We start from the raw sequence: 15,744 nt of genomic DNA on the forward strand, positions 1-15,744 counted from the left end.
AGAAACGGGGAGAAGGGATCACCAACATCGTCGACGGAGCATCAGATGCAACTTCAACTTTTATCAATCTCACACTCCGACTTGTTTCCCATCTCATCTGACGGTCAACCTCGTTTTCGTGCAGTCAACTCATCTCTCACTTCCGTTTAACAGCTTATTCCGAACACCGAGCCATGGTACCGCCATCGGAGCGGGCGGCCAAGGGCCCGATGACAGCTCATATCTCGTCCGCTTGTCGGTGAAGGTCCTTGCTCGATCTTCCAACAAGTCACATAGACTTTGCCTTTCCGCGCACCGCATACACTTTCGAGAGGATCTGACCCCCAGTAATACCCATGGCAGGCGCGCAGCAAGTATCTCACTTGTACACCGTCTCCAACATGCATCCAGAAAGTTTGGCAGCTGCTAGGAAGTCCCGAGGCGAGCTCGCCCCGCTCTCGCCGCGGCGGGGCGGGCGGGCGGCGATGTCACAGTCTCCCCATGAGGACCACACTGACGGCCGACTTCCTCCGGCCCGTCCCCGAAAAGCATGACCGCACCGCGCATGGAACTAGGTCCAAGCCTACGGCCTGGCACCCACTACGGATACATACGCATCGACGCACTACTCTCACGAACCGGGCCTTCCCGCAATGACAATCGCTTCCCGAGAAAGCGTGGCAGGACCCCCGTCTCTTCCGCCCCCCTTGACCGGGGCCTTGGCCCGCAGAGAAGAAGAGAAGACGTTCTCTGCGGATTGGACGATGAGAAGACGATTCGTTTACGTCTGCTTGGTGTGCGTAGCCGAGCCGGGCGCTGTATCGCTCAGCCATGCGAGGCGAGCAGATCACCAACGGTCACGTTGGACCGCGTAGTCGAACCAAAACCTTCGCCGTGGACCGGGGGTCTGGGACTTGCATCTCTGCGGGACGTCCTTTTTCTTTCTTCTTCCCTCTCGGGTATGGCTTCCGGAGGCTGGACGACGTTACTGCAAGGCGAGTCGTAGAGTTGCGTCCGCTCGCTGCGTCGGAGACTCCCCATGTGGAAGTCCACATTGTCGGTCAAGACTCTGACCCGACTCACCGATTCTAGAAGCAAGGGGATTCCTGAACCTGCGTCCGGCTGCACTGCAATTTCTCGGGTTCGCTAGCTCGTTGTCGCTGGCGCTGGTGCCGGCGCAAAGAAGCAAAGCCCTATCTAGAACCTATGCCATCCCGACCTTGCATAACAACCTCTACACCGAGGGCGTGATGGAAGTGGGCGAGCATCTCAAGCGGCATCCATGTGGTGTATTCCCATTCGGCCGGATCGCGGGAGTACAGCCTTCGAGACATGCTTGGATAGAAGTCACAGGACTCTCAGCCAATGCTTTTCCGGATGGCGTTTTCAAAGTCGGGTCCCGTCTATATTGTGCCTTGGTCGCATCATAGATGCGCGCAGCGATTCATTGCCGTGCTTTCATCTGTAAGGAAGGTTTCCGGGGGCAAGGAATCTCACCTCCCGGCCGGGGTTTGAATTGCTTTCCCCCTTCCTTCCAATGCCCTTTTATTTTTTCCACAACTTGAAGGGCGATTTGATGATAAGAGAAGCAAGTTGGGACCCGTTTTCCTAAACCGACCCAGACAAGCATGTAGTACACCGACCCCCTTCACCGCTACTATCCCGCCATGCAGGTTGATAAAACACCCCCAGCTCCAAGAGCCGAGCCCACGAACAACAACCCCGGCACGGTACTAGGTTACCGTGCCGCGAGAGTCCACTTTGAAAGTCTACTTTCCCCCATCTCGGCGCAGCTAGCCGAATGCAGGCGGGATTCTTGGGAAGGGAGAAGGGTAGCAACGAAATGTGATGGCCGCCGCGGATTCATCTTCCCTGTGGGCCTCCCGCGTACAAGGACTGCAACCACTTCCACGGGATGCCGTTTCTGGTTTCTGTCGTATTATATGATTCTCCTTCTTTTAGTTCTTACAACTTTTTCTCTCACCTCTTTTTCCTGCCCAGTACTTCATAGGCACGAGTGGTTCCCAATCGGCCGTTCTTCCACCGTGACAAAAAAGCTGGCAGCGCCTATAAGCACCGCATGCTGCAGGGTCTCTTGTGGTGCGGTGACGCGACTGGACGTCGTTCGCGTCGCCGGCAAAAGATCCAATCGAGACCCCTGACTTGTCCAACGTCTTGCTAGGCCGCACCTCTCTTCTCGTCTTACAAGCGACTCCTTTGGGACGAGGCTGTGGGCCGTGAGATGTTGGACAGAGTAGCGAGAGAAATCTCGTCTACCAATCTGGTGGTAGTGTGAGCTACGACCGAGGTCTCGGAACCGTGAATGTGGGTTTTTGTCCTCGTCTGTGACGGCTTATTTCGGCGGGCACTTCGAGTTCTACGCGAAGGGGTGTGTGTATTTCTCTGTGGCTTCCTTGCCTTTATGCGTGTAAGCTCTCGATCTTTACGTTGTTTTTTTGTATTCTTGGCTCTGCTGTGTGACGGCGGACTTCCCTCCATCGACATATTTCGTGGGAACGCGACCAGGGAGCCTCACGTCCACGTACTTACCTTGTGATATTGCGCGTCGGGGCCTGGGCCTGGGATGTTATCAAGCATCACGATTCGATGGCGTTGGATGGGAGTACATATGTATATATTCATCCTCCGGAAGCTGCAGGCGTGACTTGGCGCGGTTTCGAGAAGAACGAACGGTTGAATGTTGTCTTGTCTCTGATTTGACATTCCACGTAGACCGTCCGAGATCATTGCTCGCGTGCCCCCCCCCCCCCCCTTCACACCCCTTTCGAAGTTCCGAAAGAAACCTACTGGTCCGCGGAAACAGTTTCCAAAATCTTACCTTTGACTTGTGGGTTCGAAGCTGACGGATGAAAGTACTGCGCTGCTACTTCTGCTACTGCTACATTGCCATCCGGTTCAGCTCAGCCGGGGATGTGTATTCAAACCTTCATCGTTACAGCCACCGCTCCTTCTAAGCATTCTCTCTCTCTCTCTCTCTCTCTCTCTCTCTCTCCAACGGCAGCTTGTCGCTATTATGTATGTGTGTGAGTGCCAATGGACGCGGGAGGAGCTGCCGTTGGAGAATGCGCCCCACGATATACAAAAAAGGAGACTAGAAGTCAAGGAGGACTTGGAACCAGGGTGTGCATATTGGCATTCAATATTGCACGTGAATTGGGAGGTACTTGAAAGGGCCTCAGGCTGGATGGATGACAATTATTGTCCAATCTGGTGACACGTCGTTGCGATATGCTCTTTATCGCCCCTCCTGCTCCTCATCCTCCCCTTCCACCCCCAGTCCTACGGAGTAAAGGCAAGGTACTTTGAGAACCCTTGCGTCGGCTGACGTCTCCAAGCAAGATCTGCGTAATGGAAGCTGGAACAAGCGCGGAAGCTCCGACTGGAACAAACCACAACCCTGGCATTGTAGTGTAAGTACGTAGTCGGCACGTAGGTAAACTTTGTAACTTCCTGAACCAAGATAGAAACTCAAGAGAATTAAATTGGACTGCCGTTCAATACCCCTTACCGCCTGCAAGTTATGTACTCTTCTTAGACTTTCCTTGAATTCCTGCAGCATCTATCTCATCTAGGAGATCGGGAATAAACAAACATCGGTGACGAGAAGGTGACATCGGAACCACCCACTTCCGCTCACCCTCCTCCTTGGCGGAAAGGGGGGGGGGGGGCTTTGCCCTGGACAGAGGGTGGCTGGCTGTCAAGATCGCTCTCCTCGGTCCGGCGCTGGATAACCTAGGCAGACACCTCTCTCGATGCAGAACATCTCACATATGGACGGGGATATAGAGCAAAGAAAGATAGAGTACGGCAGAAGGTGAAAAAAGAAAGAAAAGACAAGAAGTCAATGGCATTGTCTCAGATTGTGCCGCCTGCTGGGCATCACCGCCATTTCTCTCCCTGCCAAGACTTTCTTCTTTCTGACAAGCTGTGCTTGTACTACGTAGTACGCGGGCACGCGGGCAACGCATCTACGTACTAGGTATCCGAGAATCACTTTGCGAAACGATTCGTGTCACCTCAAATGCTGTGACAGCATGTTCCCAACGCGCAAAACCCGCCTTGGCTTTGGCTGCACAGCAGCGGCAGCCACCAACGGCGGTGGAAGGGTAACCAGTTGCAGGAAAAAGAAAACGAAAAAAATCAAGATGACCTCGCAGTTTTGTCTGAGTCAGAGCGTCATCAGACTCAACTCGTGCTTTTCATGCTTTCAAGCCACTGTTGCTGTTTTGTGTCAACGCGACGCCCCGATTCGAGTTCATCCCATGCCCCGCGCAACCATCTCGAAACAGGTACTCCATTATTGAAAGTCGGAACATTGGACCCTGAAGCCGACCTATCCGGAGGTGAAACTGCCATCTCGTCGTCGGTTGTGGTCGGAAGGGTAGCCGGTAGGAAAACAGGGGGCTTGCAGGAGTTTATCCCCGATTATCGATACAACTCTACTTAGTCAGTACAACAAAACACAAATACTGAAAGGATGTTTCGACACGAAAAGTGTAAATCAGCATACAGAAACTCCAAGGCCACTGAAACAGACGAAACCGGTGCTCTTAACCTTTGCGGGTCAGTTTGATGGAGGAAAAAAACATCATCGTCAATCCTTGCCCTTACAGAAGCCCGACATCAATATATCGAAACTCAGCCTTTGATAGCAGAAAGTGATAGCCAAGAGGGTCGCCCCGTGCCATTGGGTGTGTGGCTGATTAGCACGTAGGATGGACGGCCTGCTGACGATCGCAAAGGCCTAGACCGCAAGATTGTCCGATCTACGGCGATCTCACCAATGCTATTCGGTTACTGCATCAAACGCGGCATCTTGTAACATAGGCGGCCCGTTTCCAAGTTATGTAATGTTTGGTGGTGCTACCGACGCAGCTGGAAGTAACAGAGGCAGGTCTGCCAGTGACAACTCGACCAGAGTCATCGATGCTCTCAACGGGTGTAAAGCCTGTAGCTGCGCGCTATTAGTCGGTCAGTGGTTGATCGAGGACATTTGCTGCGAATCATTGGTGGCCAACGACATTACGTTGCTTCCTTTGAGGCTCAAGAAGTCAGTGTCACGATGTGGGGGACCAACGGCACTTTTGGTGTGCTCTGTAGTCCCACTTCCGAGGATTCCTTTTCCCCCACGAGCCATGCTCCCCCAGACCCCAATCAAGGTAAGTCTGCATACGGGGTGCATATGCTGTGTTGAATGAATGACGTCTCAGCCTTGTGACACCAGATAATTGCTTGCTCCATCTCAACGTCATGAGCCTGCAGCGCGGCACATCCATCCTCGTTATGCGAAGTAGAAGGAAATCTAGGCCTTGTCGACGACGGAATTTTTGACCACGTGGAGAAACCCTGTGGGACGAACAAATACACAATGAAGCTGGAAGCTGAGAACGTGTCGGGGATCGTCGCCAATGGTGGAAGAGCAATCTTGGGGGTAACGGTCGACACCCTTGTCGGAGGTGCCAATGTGTGGTCTGGACACCTGCAGAAAGATGCCGGTGGTGATTCGGACGGCCTTCCCGTTTCGCGGTTAAGCATGGTCATAGCAACCCGGCGAGAGGACGAGCTGCATCCGTACCCAACTCGGCCCTCCTTGATCCGTCGAGCAACGTTGACGGACACCGGCGGGCTGACCTCCGCCTTCTCTATGGCACCGCCCGGCGGAGATGAGTTGGTATCCATTGTTGGGGCAAATACCCCAGCCTGCAATGCGCCTGTACAGCTCACTGCGAGTTTGTGACACGTAAATCGAACGATGAGCTTTGGAGACAAGCGATGTCTTTACTGTAGAGGATTGAGCCGCGATGGCTCCGCAGGTAAATCACATCTCGAAACTCGAAATTGAAGAGCTCTGTTCAACCTGAGCAAGGCTAAAAACTCGATCATGCTGTGTCGCTTGAATTATTATTTTTGCGTGAGACGGAAGACTGTGAGAGGGAACCGCAAGCGAAAGGAAAGTCAAAATCTTCACGGGTGAGCTTCAGCTGTTGATTGCGTCGAGCCGTAGCCCGCTCGGGAGGCACACACGCTCACCGACCATCTGCATGAGGTAACCGATAGCGCCTCATCGCTTCCCAATCGAGGACTTTCTTGTACAGGCAAGCGATGTGTGAGACGCGGGAGTGAACGTGAACAGTTGAAAGGTTGTTGGAGCAATGGCGCAGCTTGTCTCATCCGACAAACCATTGCGCGTCCTACGCACATCGGACTGTTGTAAGAGTCGGACGGTCGAGGTGAAACAGCTATTAAAAGCCTCGGCGACCTCCCAGCCGAACGGTCTGCAACAGTCGCAACTTGCAGCGGCGGCGTGACTCGAGGCTGGCGTTGCAGATCCGTCACCAACCTCTTCCTTGCAGCAGGTAAATCTACACTCGTGTAGACAGGACGAGCTGAGAAGCTTACTTGGTTGCTTGGGTTCGGGAACACACCTTATCGCCCCTCCTAGGTATTAGTTGTCGCGTCTCTTTGCTCCCAGGTTGTCCGCCTGTGATCACTCAGATCCAGTGTCAGTGACTGGACAAAACGGAACAGCGTAGATCACATACTCTGAGCAGCCATGCAATCGGAAGCCTTAAGCGCAACTGGATAAGCGGCCAAGCGCGAACCTTCACAGTATGTGGCACGAGAACCGAGCCACAGGCAGAGTCATCCAAGGTCATTGGTTGATCATCAAGTTTATCGACCGCGTCTAGGTCTTGGAAAGCAACGAGAAAGACAAATAGTGACGAAGAAAAGTCCCGAAGCTCGAAATCCTTGACGTTTCTCCGCAGCTTCTGGGCCGTCCGCTAGAGATTACGACTAATAGGAGGGTTCGAATTGGTTCTCGTTGGGGGCGAGATGTACTCGCGCAATCCGCCCATCCACTGGCGGATACTTTTGGTTCCAGGCTGCTGAGCACCCGACCAATCCCAGAGTCCATGTTCCATCCAATGCCGCAAAGCGTTGGACAGTTCAGCCAAAGAGCAACGGCAACTCCACCCACCACCTCTAGAACGATCAAAGCCGCCGAGTTGCAGGGGTAGTCCGGCCTGTCTTTGAGATGGTGGGTGCCGGACCTGGACCTGCTTGTGCTCCTAAACATGTACAGGTGGTGGGTAGGCACACAGGCACACTTGCTGGTCCGGTGTATGCACACGTAAATGCACGCTGCCGCTACAGTCACTGTGCCCTCGTCTGCTAACGCAGCTGATGGTGGAGTTCAAGCGGTGAGAAGGGCCTGGATGCAAGCCGTTTGGTCGGGATTCTGACCACCCCAAAAGCGCGGGCTGATATCAACCGCGACGACATCGCAAGCAGTGACAGCAGCGGTGCAGGCAACTCCAGGGGTTCCGGAAGTTGAGTGACAAGGTCGATGATTGCTCGATGGTCTTTCACTTTTGCAACATCCTTGACTGATGCTGACGCCGGATACGGGCTGGGCAACCGAGCCCGGGCCAGAGAGAAAGAAAAAATGGCGAAGGAGGTTGTACCCAGTCATAGAACGACGGCGGATCGGAGAGGCTGCATGTCGCCTACGCGAAGCTGATGTTGTAGGTTGTCGTGGCTGACAAGCGGGTGGTTTTGCGTCTAGGTGTCGGTGCGCATCTCGGCCGAGGACCACTCCTGTACCATACATGCCCGTTGCCCGTTGTCGTGGTAGTATAACGTCTATAATCTAGAGAAATAGGTTCTTGCTTGGCGTTTTGGGTGAGCAAGCCCGGAAACCTTGTCTGGCTTCCCTTCGTATTTTCAGTCTTTCGGCATCTCGAACGGAGACATCGGGCATGTCGAGCAGAGTGGGGTCGTGGGAAGCCAGAAACATTGCACACGTGTTGCATACGGATACAAAGAAGGGAGGATGTTGACTTGGCAGTCAGAGAGAGGGCTCAGAGGATCGAGAGACAGACCTGGCGTCGAGAAAGTATGCTAGTTTACGAGTTAGTTGAGGCGAAGTGACAATCCGTCAGTTGATTAGCCAGAGGCGTAATAAGCCAGCCTTTGACCCTTTTGTGCCAGACCACACTGGCCAGGTCAAAGTGGCCCGGCTGAATTGTCTCCAAGGATGGGAACCGTTTGTGAAAGAAAGCAGAGAGGAAACGCTGAATTAGCGATGGACTGACTGCTTGAGTAATACAGCTTGACCTGGAGAGGGTCAAGAGAAGAAAGGAAAAAGAGGCATAGGTCAATGGAAGGAGACGGCGAGCCGTGTAGTCTGAAGGAGGGGAGGTCCAAGGCAAGCAAGGATCGGTCAAGGGTTTGGTGTTTCCCCTTCCCGTTTATCCTTCCACTCCGCAGCTGAGGCCCTTTCCAAATAGGACCAGCGATGGGACCGGAAGGGAAAGGGCTTGTAACTTGGAAGCTGGCACGCCGCACTGCAAGTAATGGAAGTAAGCTATAGGTACTCGGTACGGAAGACGTAGTGCTTAGTATCCGTTCTCTGTACTGCCGCCCTCGCTCACGGCTCAAGTTCTCAACACACACCAAACGCCCAATCAGCACTACCGCGGCAGGCATGACAGGAACGCATCGGATGCTCTCCGGAAACACCACGACGAGACCCGAGGACCTTCCAGGAAGTGCGTGCAGTCGAATGCAGATGCAGCAAATCCCATGCAATGACAGCCAATTTATTACCTAGCTTATTCCGTTGGTGCCATGGACGGAAGTCTGGATCAATTCCCATTCGAAGCTGGTACTTCAAGATGGAGGGGGCCAACCGTAGGTATCCTATCCGTCAGACAAAGGCAAGAACGATTGAGAAAGAGGAAAAAAAGAGAGAGAAAAAAAAGCAATGTTCGACATGGAACCTTTGAGTGAGTGAGTGATAAAAAAAAAGACAGAAGCAAAAGAACCAACATCGGTCGGTGCCTTAGACTGGCAGGACCCCTCATCAACAGGCCGGCAGGACCTACCTAACCTTTGGGTACATTCGCACTTGCCTCTATTCAGAACTTGCAAGCAACAAGGGTCGATGGGGGACATTGGATGCTACAATCTTTGATTCGATTTCCCCCCTTCCTTTCTCGCAGTCTCCTCCTTCCGGGTCTTATTAGGTAGGGGCCCCCAAACGTCGACGTGATGTTGTAACTTTGTGTTTCTCAATATCCCTCACCATCGTTACGTATTTCTTCGTCTTACTATTTGGTTTTTCAACCACCTTGCCGTCACTCTTTTGGACGTTCCCGTTCCCGTGTTTCCGTTTTCCCTCCCAAACTTCCCGTCGTGCCTTATTACGGATATACCTTACACAGACACGGTATGTGTACGTTGCCGACATCATACTGCCTACCAAGGGAAACAGTGTGGTACTAATCCCAGATAGCTAGATCCAGGACGAACTGTCCGTCCAAACAGATGGCTGGCTGACCTCGGTCGTTCCAACTAGCTTCCTCTCGTCCCCCCGTCAGCTGCAGCGCTGTCTCGCACTGTCTTGAACCCGTCTTGGAGCATTCCGCTTCGAGGCGTCGCGGGAACACCACCTCCTTGATGATCGCAGTGGAGGTCGGGTGTTCGCTCCGTGCTCTCGAACTACTCTGCTTGTCTGCTAGAGTAGGCTCTAGCACCCTTGATCGCAAGAGCTAAGCCAAGGTGTGTGTGGTCTCGGGACTCAGATCCCTCATCCCAACCTGTTCTCCCGCCCCGCTCCGCTTTGCCTGTGACAGAAAGGTAAGAAGGAGATGAGATGCGCTATTCTGGGTCACTGGAACCACGGTCCACGGCTGTTGGTCACCACTGAGTCCTGAGTCCTGAGTCCTGACATGACGGTCAAAGACCATGGGATCTCGAGACTCTGGAAAACACCTGACGGCTTACCGGCATTCTGGCACAGCCTCTTGCTGTCATTTGCATCGACAGTTGATGATGCAAGTGTGTATCAACACGAGCATCTCGGATTGTCATGTCACCCCTTGGCTACCTTACCTTAGTACCCTATCCACCTCTGCTTGGGCTGTCCGTACGATGAGCACTTCATACTTTGCGAGGTACCTTTATGATCTAGGTATCAAAGACGGGAGAGAAACATTGAGCGCAAGAGAGAAGGGGATTCCAGACCAACGCTGATCATCCTCCCATCGTCACAAGTTACTGCGGATATCCCTCCACTCTATTCTTCAATGAACACCCCCAATTTTTTTTTATTGGAATCGTCACTGGGCCCTCGGCTGTGTCCTTGTCGTCTGTTCCCCGGTGGTGGTCAATTTGTCCGGACACACACACTCTCTCTCCCAGTTTCTGTCTCTCTGCACCGCGTGGTTGTTGTTTTTTTTTAGAGCATGGATTCCCCCCCCTCCACATTTAACCTTCTCTTCGCGTTGCATGCGTAGCATCCGGATGTGTTACTTTTTATTGTCTTCCCCTGGCTGTCGGTTCCTGTTTGGGGGCCCAATTCATCTCCATCCCCCGTTCGCATCCCCATCTCAAGCTCCATCTCCATCTCTCCATGTTCCGTGCTCTCCCTACGGCCCCAAAATGCCCCTACGAGCAATATCATATGCATGAGTAGCCCCGGCACTAACCAGGGCGCACATCAGGACCCTTGGCGATTACCTGTTTCCATCCATCAACCGAGTCCAGGCCCTCGTTGACATCCGGCCCAGGACCTGCTGCAGTTGCTGCTGCACCTCGCAACTCATGGCTGTCTGGCTTCCGTTTACATCGACTTACACCTCGCATTCCGTATTATCTGTCTACTCTATCCGTACTCCGTACCTGTAGCTACCTTGCGCATCTCACACCCATCCACCCAATCAGCCGTCTTTTCATCCACCCACCATTTGGACGCTCACTCCGTCTCCGGGACCTATCTACCCTTTCCACGACGTGCATACGGAGTACCTGAGGTTCCATACGACAGGGCAACGTCCCGGTCTTCATAGCATCTCATCATCGCCATCGACAACAACCACAACGCCGGCAAAACACCAGCATCAGCCCCGGCCGCTACTCCACTTCTCAAGCAAACCAGCCGGGACAGGTCTCCACATACACGCGCTGAGGGTGGATTCCAGACTCTCGTTTGTTTCCTCTCGGGGTCTCGCTGCCTCTTTCTCACCTGAACTATCCGGCCACTGCCCACCTCACTCACAAGTTACAATTATCCATTGCCCACTGTGAGGTGCCAGTGCCATTGCGCGCACCTCTCTCTCTCTCTCTCTCTCTCTCTCTCTCTCTCTCACACACACACATTGGGCATCCACATTCACATCCACATCCATATTCACGAACCGTTCAGTCCGATAAGCGACAGTCGACTCAGTCCAACCAGAGGCTACCAGCCACCCGTTGCCTCGCTGCGCTGCGCTGCTGGTCGCTAACAAGCACCACACTGACACACCGTCGATCCGCTACTGCCAACCACAACTGCACTACAGACACGATACCCTCTGTGCTCTCTCTGGTGGCTGCTGCCATCACAGGCTTCACATCGCCGACCTACCATAACTTATTACGGATACCAACAGAGGAATTGGACCAGTGACAACCTGGTAGAACGAGCTTGAAGTAGCAATACCTCTCGCTCGCTCTCTGCCAATTCGATATTACAGATACCTCAAGGTACCTTTTGTGGTAACTTGTAAGTCCTTTTACCGTACTTGCCTTACCTTACCCGACCTGCCTTTACTACTACCCAACCTTCCCTTCTCCTCGCCTTCTAAGTTTCCATTGCCTTTGCCTTATACAAACCACGGGCCCGGCTGTACTACCTTCCCTGCCTCCTGCGGACCCGGAGGTGGCCTTGAGACTTGGGTATCTTTTCGCGTACTGGGCAGCTGGCAGGTACCTACGTCCGCTGTGGCAGGTACAACCTTCACTGCAGCTAGGAAGGTACAGCTGGATTGGCATTAGGCCTGGATCGCACTTACTACTTTGGGCGATCTGCTCTGTGCATGCCTACGTAGTAGATTTCGATGTGTGGCAGGTGCGAGATGTACTCTGTACTTGGTACCTGCTTTCAGGCGGTCTCCTGCCATCATCCCTTCCCACCCCTTCCTCTCTTTCCCTCCAATAATCGCCATCGTCACCATCCCAACCTTCCACCACATGTTTTCACTCGCCTTGGTCTTCTAATTCCTCGAGACTTCTTAAATTTCTTCTTCTCCATATCCCATTTCTTTTACGCCCTTCTTGTTTTTTTTTTATTCCTTGCGCCCGCCCAGTCCCGCAACCTCCTCCCCGGGACTTCAATTTTACCCTCTCCTTCTCGACCAGAATACCCAGTTGAGAAGCTTCCGTCAACACCTTTTCCAAACCGGCGGAAGAGAGAGAGAGAGAGAGAGAGAGAGAGAGAGAGAGAGAGAGAGAGAGGGAGGGAAGAAAAAACAAAGAGGGTAAATCTTGGTACTAACCCCGGCTCTCGGCAGGTAGATAGCTTGCCCGCTGTCTCGTCAACGCAAATACTTGTACCTAACGGATACCTTCTCAACGTCACGCTCCGTCTCCGATCCCGAGGCCTCTCGTTATTCATCATCCTTTTTTTCCTTTTCTACGGATATCCACCCGGTCATAAGCCTTCAGTTCCTTGGTTCCCTCCGTCCAAGGTCTCACTTTTGGCTGCGAACTCGAGGCGAAATCCACTCTTGCCATCCAGCTTCTACCGGCTCACCTCACCCAGGGCTGCGCCTGTCTTGCCTCTCAGATCGGGGCACAGCCTGCCTCTGCTGTGCAGTCGAGCCCACACCCGTGGACTCGCCAGAAAAATCCCGCCCCACCAGCCCTCGGCCGCCGAGTATCTTACAAGTCCTTGACTCGACTACCAGGGACTTCGGAGTGGCTTTTCGCCACTGATCAAGTCAGCCGACCCCACCACGACTCCAACAAGAGGGCCCCTCTGTACCGCCCTGTGGTCCTGTGGGTTCGACCTGCAACCCCGGCACCACGAGCCTTTGGGAACGCACGCTTTGCACGACACCCCCCGGTCTCAGCGCTCGAGACCCCTACCTCCCCCCAGTGCCACCTGCATCCAGCGAGGACCCAGAACCTTTTAGACGGGCGGGTAATCGCCTGCCAGACCACTCGCGTCCAACACCTTGGTCCCGAAACGAGATCTCGTGTCTCTGCCTGTGTCTCTCTTGGGGACTCCCACTTTCCTTGCGACGTACACATCGAGGTACCGCACCGTACCGGGCCTCCAACTTGCCACGGGAACGACGCCAACTGCGTCCCAGCTTCGACGTGCAAGTGGCATATCTGGCAAAGGTATGAAATCATCAACCCTTTTTCCCGGATCATGAATTGTAAGTTTCTCTCGCTTTTCCCTCCTTCCTTTCTTCTTTCCTTTCTCTCTCCCACTCTCTCCCGCGCAGGGGGGTTACTTTCCCTTGTATCATTATTCCTGACATCTGACTTTCTCTACTCTGAATAGTCCACACCATGGCAGGTGTTGAGAAGCCGCCCCTGCCGATGCGGCCTGCGAACGAGGCAAGAATGAACGAGACCTGCCAAGAGGGTGATCCGTTCTATTGTTTCCTGCTTCAGGGAACATTGCTATACTACCCCGTGGTGTTGTTGCTAGTCTTCGTCATCTCGGCCGCGACACACAGCATATTGACGACACCGAAAGAAGATGCGGACGAAGAGCCTCTGGGCCCAGGCGGTAAGCGACTACCCGTGTCGAAGAAGAAGAAGCGCCGCGATGGGGAGGAACCCAAACGCAAGCAATATGGCCCGATAATTTCACCTACTTCCCGATCATGGCTCACCTGGATCTCCGGCGTTGTACTCTTGACATTCGTCGCCAATGCTGTCGCTCACTTCAGCTACGTTATGGAAGAACTCGAGGGCATCATCAAGGGACATAAGGAATCCCAATCCATGACCGTATGTTATCCCTCACATACTCTCCAACTCGCAGGCTAATTGAACCAGGTGTACCTCATTGGATCGCCGAACCTTTACCTATACCTCATCACGACGCTCTTTGAGTGGAACGAAAGTCCGACGATAGCTCACTTCCTCACCTGGACTCTTTCTCTGATTGGCGAATTGGTCATTTGCGTCTGCACTCTGCTCAAGGCCGGGAACCCGAGATTTTCAAGCGACGGAACAACCGAAGTCGAGATCCGAAAGCTGCATATATCTAAGTGGGACTTGACCGACGTCGTTCTTTACATCATCCGCATCGCCCTTACGTTGTGTATGCTAAGTATCTACTCGGCTGCTTGGATCCATATGCCCAAACAAGAGGAGGATAAAGTTGAACAGCAAAACACATCTCAAGGTGCCGAGGAAACGACGCCTTTGCTTAACGGTCATCGGACGTCATACAGCAGCCAAAACGGCCGGGACTTGAATGGTCGATCAGTACGAAGCTCTAGGAATGGAAGTACCGTCGGCAACACTAATGGCGCGGCCGAAGGTGGTAACATCACCAAGGACTACAAGGAGCCCGGCTTCTATCGACCTGACAAAGCACCGCAAACGACGTGGTGGGGCTACCTGCGAAGCTACAAGGTGTTCTTTGACTATCAGTGGCCTAAGAACTCTCTACACCTGCAGCTTCTCTATGGACTCTGTGTGCTTCTCTTGTTAGCACAGCGTGCCATCAACCTGGCTGTGCCAATCGTTGTTGGATGGCTCACCGAGAAGCTGACCCTTGCAGAGGCACCTTGGGTTGTTCTGGGACTGCTTATCTTCCTTCGGCTCATGCAAGGAGGAGGCATGCTTCTGGATGCGTCGCGAGCCATCTTATGGGTACCAATCTCACAAAACTCGTACAGGGCTTTGACGACAGCAGCATTCGAGCACGTCCACTCCCTCAGCCTCGATTTCCACCTTGGCAAGCGCACCGGCGAAGTTTTGTCCGCTCTCAACAAAGGCGCGTCTATCAATTCCTTCCTTGAGCAAGTGACGTTCTCGGTGGCTCCCATGATCCTCGATCTGTTCTTAGCCGTTGTGTTCTTCTGCTGGTACTTCGACGCGACCTATGGCGCTATAGTGAGCTGCCTGACCTTCTGGTACCTATTCCTCACCATTAGGATGGCACAGACACGGGCAGACCAGCGAAGGCTCATGTCCAATGCCGACAGAGAAGAAGAGGCCGTCAAGAATGACTCTATTACGAGCTACGAGACGGTCAAATATTTCAACGCTGAGCAGTGGGAGTTTCAACGATACCGCAACGCTATCCAGGCATACCAGGATGCTGAGAAGCAGGTCACGTGGGGCGTGAACAAGATGAACGTCATCCAAGCCTTGGTTTTCATGGCTGGATTTACTGTGGTCATGGTCTTCGGAGCCTATCAAGTCAACCGTGGAGGAATGGACGTTGGCAGGTTCCTGACTCTCATGACCTTCCTCAACCAGTTGCAGGCACCTCTGAACATTTTTGGATCCTTTTATAGGACCATCCAACAGTCAATGATCTCGGGCGAGCGTCTTCTGGAGCTCTTCAAAGTTAAGCCCACCGTGGTCGACGGCTCCGAGGCCAAGCCCTTGCTTGAATGCAACGGCAACATCCGATGGAACAAAGTAGCGTTCAATTACGATCCAAAGAATAAGGCTCTGAAGGATCTCGACTTCGAATGCAAGCCTGGCACCACCACAGCGTTTGTGGGCGAATCTGGCGGAGGAAAATCAACTGTTTTCCGCCTCATGTTCCGGTACTACAATACATCTTCTGGAAGCATCGAGATTGACGGCCAGGATGTCAAGGACCTTACTATTGATTCGGTCAGACGTTACATTGGAGTCGTCCCTCAGGATACCACAATGTTCAACGACACCCTGATGTACAACCTCAGATACGCCAACCAGTCAGCCACTGACGAA

At 53.2% G+C, this 15,744-nt stretch overlaps 3 protein-coding genes across 3 annotated transcripts; 2 read left to right on the plus strand and 1 right to left on the minus strand.

Annotated features, from left to right (window-relative positions):
- Window positions 1–5,154: 5,154 nt before the first annotated feature.
- On the minus strand, window positions 5,155–5,679 carry BDP55DRAFT_635804 (uncharacterized protein; the record flags this gene model as incomplete). Its single annotated transcript, XM_060572819.1, has 1 exon — window positions 5,155–5,679. The coding sequence occupies one exon, from the start codon at window positions 5,677–5,679 to the stop codon at window positions 5,155–5,157; it is 525 nt and encodes a 174-aa protein (XP_060425562.1).
- A 5,958-nt stretch (window positions 5,680–11,637) lies between these two features.
- Window positions 11,638–12,963, plus strand: BDP55DRAFT_293541 (uncharacterized protein). The gene has a single exon (XM_060566561.1). The coding sequence runs from the start codon at window positions 11,886–11,888 to the stop codon at window positions 12,720–12,722; it is 837 nt and encodes a 278-aa protein (XP_060425563.1). The 5' UTR covers window positions 11,638–11,885; the 3' UTR covers window positions 12,723–12,963.
- BDP55DRAFT_293542 (ABC transporter type 1, transmembrane domain-containing protein) lies at window positions 12,964–15,744 on the plus strand (the record flags this gene model as incomplete). The annotated part of the gene is made up of 3 exons (XM_060566562.1): window positions 12,964–13,211; window positions 13,340–13,794; window positions 13,843–15,744. Coding segments are annotated over exons 1-3 (2,364 nt in total), but the record flags the coding sequence as incomplete, so codon positions are not given.

Source organism: Colletotrichum godetiae, assembly GCF_030913485.1.
Source record: "Colletotrichum godetiae strain CBS 193.32 chromosome Unknown BDP55scaffold_46, whole genome shotgun sequence".
Taxonomy (NCBI): domain Eukaryota; kingdom Fungi; phylum Ascomycota; class Sordariomycetes; order Glomerellales; family Glomerellaceae; genus Colletotrichum; species Colletotrichum godetiae.

Bases quoted from the DNA above. Each gene is read 5' to 3' on its own strand.
- BDP55DRAFT_293541 (XM_060566561.1), top strand. From the start codon at position 11,886: ATGTGTGGCAGGTGCGAGATGTACTCTGTACTTGGTACCTGCTTTCAG.